Source organism: Moschus berezovskii, chromosome 25, assembly GCF_049115385.1.
Source record: "Moschus berezovskii isolate FMDL1 chromosome 25, NW_MosBer_1.0, whole genome shotgun sequence".
Classification (NCBI taxonomy): domain Eukaryota; kingdom Metazoa; phylum Chordata; class Mammalia; order Artiodactyla; family Moschidae; genus Moschus; species Moschus berezovskii.
In genome coordinates, this window is record NC_142484.1 from 445,837 (window position 1) to 454,720 (window position 8,884).

Below are 8,884 nucleotides of genomic sequence, written 5' to 3' on the forward strand. Positions count from 1 at the left end.
CTTCCCCAGGGGCCTCATGTGTGGCATTAGAAACGAGAATGTCTGGAGACACAGGGGCGTGGCCGTGTGCCAACTGTTGGCTCCATCTTAAACTTCTGGCTTCTTTGCGATGAAGATCAGCGTGAAACAAGCGCCCCTTGTCCCTTCCCCAGGGGCCTCACGTGTGGTATTAGAAACGAGAATGTCAGGACAGGGCGAGGCCATGGGCACTAGGGGAGAGGCCGCTCAGGTGAGAGAGGGCACCTATGAGACAGACCTGTTCCTGCATGTAAAACTTCGTTCTGCACCAGACTGTTGGAATGAAACAGAACTCTCCAGGGAGGGAGACAATACTTGCCAATCGTAAATCTAATAAAGGACTCGTGCAGAGTAGGAACCAACATGCACCAGGATGGCATCCAGCGTGGGCAGGGGCGGGGGTCGGGGGGCGGACGTGCAGCCACCGTGGAGACGGCTGGGCGGCTTCGCACTGCACTCGTCCTCACCATGTGATCAGCATCGCGCTCCTTGGTATTCACCCAGATGAGCTGAAACCTCACATCCACATAAAACGTGCAGCATTCATTGCTCTATCTATGATCGTTAAGAACCGGAAGCAACCAAGATGATCTTCCACAAGGGGATGGATGCACCATCGGCTTCCATCAAGTGGAACAGGATGTTGACTCACTCAGCAGGACCTGTGCGTCTTAAAAGGAGTCCAGCCCCACCTGTGAGTCTACTCCCAGGCCCTTCTGGGAAAGGCATAGCCCCAGGAGGACCACTGCCAGTGGCTGCTGGGGCTCATGGGCGGGGAGCTTAGGCCAGAGTGTGGGTGTGCCCGCCCCGCAGCGCGCAAAAACCCCCAGGGCCGCCATCCCAGAGGCGGAGCCGCAGCGCGGACGAGCTGAAACAATAAAACCTCGTCAGACTGCACACCTGGGCTACTTATGTCATTGCATGTAGACTTTACCCCTGGAAAACGTTTAACACTCAAGTGCGACTTCACTGCTTTTTTGGCTTATTTCTTAAACACACCTATTTTGTCATGAGGGTTTGTCAGACAGTGTGAACTGAAGATCAGCATAAAACACGCACCCCGTGTCCCTTCCCCAGACAGCAGGCCCTGGTCCGAGTGCTGGAGGCCTGCTCCGTGCACCACCCGGGAGTACCCCTGCCCCCAGGCCCCGCCCCGCCCAGGGGCGTCTCCGAGCTGGTCAGGAATCAGGCACACATGGCCACAGAGGTGGCGCAGGGGCCCCCGACCTCAGACAGAGGCAGAAACACTGGGTAGAGACTCCGCTTTTCAGGACAGAAAGGTACCTGACTCCTGGCTGGAACATCCCCGTGCTTGGCAGGGCTGCCAGGGTAAATGTTCCTTCACAAGTGAACGCAGGGATAAAATAACCACCACTGTTGTGAAATGTAACTTTTGATCCTGAAAATGCCACATCATTCAGCAGAAGCTCAGCAGGAATGAAGGTTCCCAGGAACCCAGACACCTACAGGGCCCCCGAGGTGACAGCTCCCCCTCTGCCTGGCTCTTTCCAGAACATTCCCTCAAAGAACACCAGCTGAGAAGACCACAGGGGCTGCCCACCGTTGGGTCTTGGGCCAGCCCCTGGCCATGTGCCCTCCCAGGTAAAGCCCGCAGCCTGCTCTCATGGCAGGAGGTTCCCATTGCCCCACTCACCTCATCTCAGAGGGGACACAGGCAGCAGGCTGGCCCCTGCCCCAGTCCCGAGGGGTCTCAGGTGGCCCCTCAGGTGGCACCTCCAGGGCCGCGAGCTCCACCGGCTGGGAGCCCATCCAGGAGCCAAGGAGGCCTCTGGGTGGCCCTCTCCGTGTGTCTGGCTCTTGCAAAAGTCTGGTGTGAACCAGGTTGTGGCCATCCGGCTGATGCTCCTGGGCCAGAACACCTTCTGGCGCTGGTCCAGCTCGTGACTGACGAGAAGCAGGCCATGCATGGTAGGTGACTGCCCTGGACTGTTGGGCGTGCCCCAGAGCCAGGGGTCTCCCCGGAGAGCTCCTCCAGCAGTGGGGCTGGTGGGACCTGGCCAAGCCCATCTTCCTATCAGTGAAAGGCACTGGCTCCCCACACTGTCCTCTGGGATCCCAGCCTGGCCTCACCCAGACAGCCCCACCATCCCTGCCTCACACCTGCCAGGTGCCCAGTGCCCTCTAAGGCCACAGCTAGATGGAGCCCAGGTGGTGGCACCCCCGCATGCCCAGCCTGACTCCCAGGCCCAGGAGACAATCAAGCACGCCCCCATCAGCCACTCCATGGGCCACACTCCCTGCCCCTCGGTTCCGGAACCCCCACCCCTGCTGTGGTTGCTGTGTTGGGGGACACGTGCCAGGGCCGGACCCCAGCCCACCCTCAGCCCAGGTTGGCAGCAGAGCTGGGCCAATGGGCGTTGCCCCCAGCCCTGGTCCCACAGGAAGGGTGTCTTGCCTGGGAAGTGTGTCCAGTCAGGACTGAAAGGCCCTGAGGGCCAGGGTCAGGGCGGTACTTGACCCTCAGTGGGGACAGCCATGAACTGTGGGGTCTGGGGGCTCCTCAGGCTTCTTCATACAGGGTTCCCAAAACCACGGTGATCCCAGGCCCACCACCAGATTGCTCTCGGCCCCAAACCGAAGCAGCAGCATGCAGACGCATCCCCCAGAGGTTGTCCCGCCCGCCACCCTGGCGGCTGGGCCTACCGCGGGCTTCATTCTTCCCACAGGGTAAGAGGCTGGGGTAGGCCCGTGGCAGCATGTCCCCCGAGCCCCAGGGATCCTGGGCCCTGAGATAGGGCTGCTTCCGGCCCCAAGGCAGGCCAGCCTGACCCCCACACTCCCTGTTACGAGGAGCAGCTGTCCACAGGGATCCACACCACCGAGCAATTCCTACGGGGCTCCATCAACTGGGCGAGGCTGCCAGGAGGTGGGTCCCTGGTGCTTCTGTCCCCTCTGGATGCCCAGGGAGGGGCCCAGCTCCACTCCTGACACGCCAGGCCCCTCCCCCACCAGGGGGTGTCCAAGGGCAGCCTAGAGCACCTCTGCAGGTGTGGGGCTCCTGTCAGGAAGGCTGGGTCAGCCGGGAGCGGGCTAGCCAGCATGCTGCCCTGCAGGGGCGGGATGACCTGCCCCTCAGTTCTGAGCACTAGCTACTCACCTGGGAGCCCGAGTCCAGGAGCCGTGAGTGCACAGGAGCTGGTCTGCTGCAGCCCAGGTGGACTGCAGGGGCCAGAGGCCACTGGGGGTTTCATACCCTGTGCTGGAACCCCCACTGTGCCCTGCTCAAGCTGACCCTGCCAGGCCTGCTGTCCGCACAGGCCCCCTTGTCGTCACCATGAAGCCTGGAGACACCTACATCCTGGAAGGCGCGCGCATGCTCGCGGCCACAGGTCCTCAGGTGCACAAAGCCAGCGGCCCATGTGGGGCGAGCAGGCTGTGAAGACCAGGCCAGCCCACCGGCCCAGAGCACGCCCTCTGACCCCGCCCCGCCACGGGCAGAGCTGGAGCCCCAGGCATGGCACACAGCGGAGCATGCCATTCCCACAGGCAGTGCTCCAGGGTGGGGGGCCAGGCCTTCCTGGGGGACCCCGCTGGCCTGATGGCACCCTCCCCCACAGAACGCCTCCTGAAGCTGTCCCTGAAAGACCTGTAGGAGTTCCTGCAGGACACGCTGTCCCCAGCCCCAGCCCTGCAGGCCTCTCGATGGCTGAGCTGCACAGGATGAAAGGCGACCTCCCCCTACCCAGGCAGGCTCAGCAGTGACCCCAAATCACCCCAGGGTGGTGAGGGTGGGGGTCCCGGGGCTTCCTCTTCACCCAATCCATCTGCTCCTCTGCTCTGAGACTCGGCCAACCCGGCCAGGGCTGGGCAGTGTCAGCCTGTGCAGAGGCCAGAGATCAGCGGCCTGAAGGGCAGTTCCCAGTGTCGGGCCGGGGTGGCCACACAGGCCCACCCTGTACAGGTCACCTGGTCTGGTGGGAAAGCCGACCTGGTCCGTCCATTCCCAGAGATCAGCTGGATCCGGCCCCCAGGCCCCGCCACCCCTCCCAGTATCAAGACACCCTCCAGAGAGGACAAGCTGGCCCTCCCTGGCCTACCTGCCCAGCACAAGCAGCCTGGACCTTGCCCTGCCAGGCCGGCCCAAAGACCGAGCAGCAGCATGAAGCAGGCCACAGCCACAGGCCTCCCTCTGGGGGCCCCGGGGGGCTCCAAGTCTGGCCTGCCTGCCCCCAGCCCAGGACCACCCTCAGGACAGCGGCCCCAGTGATGTAAGTCCCTCCCAGACCTCCCAGTGAACCGAAAGGCCACAGGCGAACAGCTGCCTGCTTTGAGGCAGAATGCACGTCCTTCCCCTTCAGTTCCTGCCTGGGCCTCCCCCCAGCCACCAGCTCTGCCCAGCGTGGTGGAGACGCAGCACTGGGCTCAGAGGGACCCCTGCCCTGGGGTGCCTGCAGCCAGCGCCCCTCGCGGTGCCAGGACTAGCACGGCCACAGCAGAGCCAGGCAGTGCCCTGAGAGCCACTCCAGTGGGCCGCTCCTCCCCGACCTCCACGGACAGTCTCCGGTCTCAGTTTCCCCCCTTGCTGATTAAAGGTTGACAAACTCCCACGTGTCAGGTGGACGGTTCTGGTCATACCCAGAGAACTCCGCTGGATGTGCCAGGGGCCCCAGGAGGTGGGGTGGCCACCGCCCAGACGAAGCTGCAGTTCCCTGCCTCCTGGGAGGCCACACACACCGTGGCCTCCTGGCCTCAGGCAAACGCCAGGTCAAGACCATGAAATAATTTACTGCGACTCGGCCTGTGCCCACTGGGCCAGGACAGGGCTGGAGAAGAGCGAGGCTGGGGGCCAGCGGCATCAGTTCACCAGAGTCTGTGCGAAGCGTCCTGGGAGGCCTGCAGGCACTCTGTCCGCTGGCCTGGGGGCCGGGCTCCAGCGGCACCTCCCTCCTTCCCCGCCGCGCTGCCTCCTGCGTGGCACCCAACGCTCTGCGCCGCGCCGCGCCGCCGTCAGGAGAGCAGGCACCTGCAGCTCAGGCAGCCAGGGCCGCCCTCGTCCGGCGGGCTCAGCTTGCGCACCTTGTGCTGCCGGATTTCGCGCACCAGAGTGTAGAAGGCGTCCTCCACACCCTAGAAGGAGGGCCTGGGTCAGGGCGGAACCACCGCCCCAGCCGGGAGCAGGACCCCAGCCCTTTCCCCACCCTGCAGATGGGGAGCCGGGCCCTGCCTGTCTCGGGCCCCAGGGCCGCCTCGTTGGGAGGCCTGTCCTCAGCTGCTCCCCGACAGCCCCCTGAGTCTTCGGGGCCCCCTGGACCCGCAGGGCGCTCTGGGGACACGGGGGCTGGGGCCCCAGGGTCACCGCTCCGGTCTGGCTCAGGGCAGCTCTCTCCGGGCACCTCCACCTCCCCCGGGAGCTGTTTCAGCCCAGACCCGGGCCCTGGCATCCCTCGCTGCCCTGCCATCCGGGGAGACTTACAGCGAGAGGGGCGGCTGGGTCACGGGGGTCCCGGAGGGTCCCAGAGGGTCCCGGAGCTGGAGCCAGAGCCAGAGCGGCTGCCCTGCGTCGAGGGAGAGGGGGCAGTGAGCCCTGTCCCGGGCGGGCGGGGCGGGGCCCTGGCTGGCTGCGGGGCAGGGGCCGCGCTCACCTGGCGGGTCTTGGCAGAGGTCTCGATGTACGGGATGCCGTAGCTGCGGGCGAGGTCCTGGGCCTGCCGAGCCTCCACAGTGCGCGCGGCCAGGTCACACTTGTTCCCGACCAGCACCATGGGCACGTCGTCAGAGTCCTTCACCCGCTTGATCTGCTCCCTGTAAGGAGGAAGGGCTGAGCCGGCAGGCAGCCCACGGGCCTGGCTGTGCCCGGGGCACAGAGAGGACCGGGGGCCCCTGAGGGCCAGCAGGCAGCTCACCGGTACTGGTGGATGTCCTCGAAGGACTTGGCGTGGTTGATGGCAAACACGCAGAGGAAGCCCTCCCCAGTGCGCATGTACTGGTCCCGCATGGCACTGTACTCCTCCTGGCCCGCCGTGTCCAGGATGTCCAGCAGGCACGTCTCTCCATCGATCACCACTTGCTTCCGGTAGGAGTCCTGGGGAAGACACTGCTCAGAAACAGCTGGCCCTCCCGCGGTGGGGGATCCTCCCTCGCTCCTCTCTTGCCCCCCCACCGGGGGGCCTGTGACATGGGAATCCCTCCTCAGAGGAGGGGCGAGTCAAGTCCACATCAGGAGCTGAGCAGCGGACAGGAGCCAGGCGGGCTCACCTCGATGGTGGGGTCGTACTCATCCACGAAGTGGTTCTGGATGAGCTGGATGGTCAGGGCGCTCTTCCCCACGCCGCCAGCGCCCACCACCACGAGCTTATACTCCGTCATCGCTGCTCAAGAGACCGCGGCACCTCTCCGGTCCCACCTGCCGAGGGAGCCGCACTCAGCACGGCTGGACCATGCAGGGCTGGTGCAGGGAGCTCCCTGGACCAGCCTGCCCAGGTCCAGCCTGCCCCCGGGGCCTACATGTCCAGATGACAGGGGCAGCAGCCAGACTGGTGGTCCAGTTGCTCACCTGTGGCACCTCCAGCCCAGAGATGGGAGGGGGTCTTGCCTCCAGCAGCACTTAATAATGAGTGCACGAGAAAAGCAAACAGCCGACCCATCAGAGGCAAGGCTGGCAGCTGGGAGCGTCTCCCAAGCACATACCCAAATTAGAAGCTGCTGGGTAGGCAAAAAGCCTGAACTGGAGGAGCCGTGGGCTGAGGTTACCAGCACCACCATGAGAACAGGTCTTGCCACAGTGGCGGGCACAGCAGCGTGCCCAGACAGGCTAGTGGCAACCGACAATCCGCTCCAGCCCTCCCCCCAGGGCATGCTGGTGCATTTGACAAGTATTCAGTAAGCACTTACTGCATGCCAGGTGCCACTCCAGGCACACGATAACAGACAGAAAAAAGCCCTGTCCTGGCAGGTTTGGGCTACACTCCAAGGGGTCCCACTGCCAGAACTTTGGAGAATATAAAGCAAGCGTGGAGGTGGGCAGGGGGCCGGGCTCTAGGAAGCAGATCAGAGGAAAAGATCCAAAAGAGGTGTGGGCGCCAGGGGACAGGTGAGAAAGGGAGAGGGCCTGGGCCCTCAGCCCCCAGCTGGGGTGTCACCGGTCTGTGATGCTTAAAGAAGGGGCGCCCTTGCGGGGGCCGCAGGCAGTGACTTTCTAAACCCCCGCTTCGCCGGGCGCGTGTGATGGCCGCCGGATGCCCGAGCTCTCCGGAGGGGCCCGCGGGGCTCCGGCGGCTGGAAGACCCCCGCCTAGCGCCTCTGCTCGCGGACACCCAGGTCACCTGCAGAGCCCGCAAGGCCGGGCCCGGGACGCGGAGCCGGAGGTGCTGGCCGGGGCGAGGCGGGGCGCACCCGCCGCCGCCCGCAGCGCCGCCGCAGCGCCCCGCCCGCCCGCCCGCGGCTCACCTGCGCCCCCGCGCGCCGGGCGCGCACAGCAGGCCCCCGCCCGGCCCCCCGCGCCCGCCGCACTCACCGCTCACTGGCGCGACTGCCCCCGGGGCCGGGGCCGGGGCGGGGGCGGCGGCGGGGGCCGAGGCCGGGCAGCGGGGCTCGCCCGGCGCATGGGCTCCGTCCGCGGCGGGTGCGGCTCCGGCGGCGGGCGGCGGACACTCGACCCGGCCGCGCGCGCCCCGCCCCACGCCCGTCCGTCAGCCCGGCGAGGCCTGCGATTGGCCGAGCGCGCCGGGCCCCGCCTCGCCCCGCCCCGGTTGGCCGAGAGGCCCGCCCGTCAGAGCCCCGGCCGGGCGGGGCTTCCGGGAGCCTCGCCGAGGGCGGTGCCCGCTCCGGCGGCCGACGCGGGCCGCGGCCTGCGGGGCTGGCTGCGCGGAGCGACGGGCCCCGGGGGGCGGCCTCCCCGAGGGAGGCCCGGGCTCGCCCGGGAGCCGGCGGGCCTCGCGGGGACATAGAGGCCCCGTGGCTAAGCGAGTCCGCAGCCGGGTGTGGACTGGGGCGGGGCGCTGCTCCCGGAGCCCCGCGCCGGACCCCGGGTACCCCCGCCGGGCACCGCTGCGCCTACCCCAACCCCCGGCCCGGATCCGCGCCGCCCCCCGCAGGGCCCTGAAAGGAGGCGACAGCCCCAGGGCTGAGCCTCAGGGAGGCGGGAGCCCGCGTCTTCAGCCCCGCGGATGCCCCGGACCTGAGGCCGGAGAAGGGCGGAGGGGCTGCCCAGACGCGGGTCAGGCTCAGGTGGCTCCGGGAGGGGCCCCTGGCAGCTTCCGCGGGGTCCCGGGAGCGGCTCGGCCTTGCGCCCTGGGCCGGGCAGCGCACGGGCGCTTCGCCTGGGCGGGGACGTCTGAGCCCGCGGAACGGCGAGTCCGACTCAGTGTTTCCAGCCAGTAGCGCGCAGCCCCGCCGCGGGCTCCGCCGAGCGTCACCGTCAGCCTCCCAAAACATGGGCAGCCCCTGCAGACTACCTGCCCACCGAGCTTCCCCGAAGCCCCGGGTCCCAGCCCTGCGGAATCTCAGCTAACAACCCGTATCCAGCAAATCCACCTCCGAAGTTGCTCTGGGGCGCTAAACTGAAGTCTGCCGCACCCCAAGCGTAAATGTGCCCATTGTATCTCCTTTAAAGACTCTCAGAAATGCATGTTTTTAACATTAAAAAGTATTTCACAGTAACGCATAAAATCATCCTCCGTATTTACAGGAAAGAACGGTGCGTCTCGCGGGAGCCCAGACCTTTGCCCCTCGGGCACTAGCTGGAAACCCCACCCTCCGCGCCTCTCGGCCCCCTCCCGTCCCGGCTCCGCCCAGTTCCCGGGAGCTCATCCCGCCGCTGGTCTCGACCCCGTCTCCAGCCCGGCGCCAACCCCACGTATCCGGTTGACGCCCGTAGACTCGCAGTAAAGGCGTGTAAATAACAGCG

General features: G+C 66.4%; 1 protein-coding gene and 1 pseudogene across 4 annotated transcripts; one reads left to right on the plus strand and one right to left on the minus strand.

Annotated features, from left to right (window-relative positions):
* Nucleotides 1–4,744: 4,744 nt before the first annotated feature.
* HRAS (HRas proto-oncogene, GTPase) lies at nt 4,745–7,630 on the minus strand. 4 transcript variants are annotated; one of them, XM_055415128.2, is made up of 6 exons: nt 7,493–7,630; nt 6,235–6,382; nt 5,883–6,061; nt 5,622–5,781; nt 5,453–5,534; nt 4,745–5,106 (listed from the first exon to the last, which is right to left on the minus strand). In XM_055415128.2, exons 2-5 carry the CDS (start codon nt 6,343–6,345, stop codon nt 5,472–5,474), a joined length of 513 nt encoding a protein of 170 aa, XP_055271103.1. In that variant the 5' UTR covers nt 6,346–6,382; nt 7,493–7,630; the 3' UTR covers nt 4,745–5,106; nt 5,453–5,471. The 4 variants fall into 4 exon arrangements, with proteins under 4 accessions (XP_055271103.1, XP_055271100.1, XP_055271101.1 ...); XM_055415125.2 differs by lacking the exon at nt 5,453–5,534; XM_055415126.2 differs by lacking the exon at nt 5,453–5,534 and having other exon boundaries at nt 7,426–7,561.
* Nucleotides 7,204–8,742, plus strand: LOC148773838 (uncharacterized; annotated as a pseudogene).
* Nucleotides 8,743–8,884: the final 142 nt, after the last annotated feature.

Coding starts and splice junctions, on each gene's coding strand:
- HRAS (XM_055415125.2), bottom strand. CDS start 6,345: ATGACGGAGTATAAGCTCGTGGTGGTGGGCGCTGGCGGCGTGGGGAAG. Junction 6,062..6,234: donor AGTACGACCCCACCATCGAG/GTGAGCCCGCCT, acceptor TGTCTTCCCCAG/GACTCCTACCGGAAGCAAGT. Junction 5,107..5,621: donor CCTCTGCCAAGACCCGCCAG/GTGAGCGCGGCC, acceptor CCCTCCTTCTAG/GGTGTGGAGGACGCCTTCTA.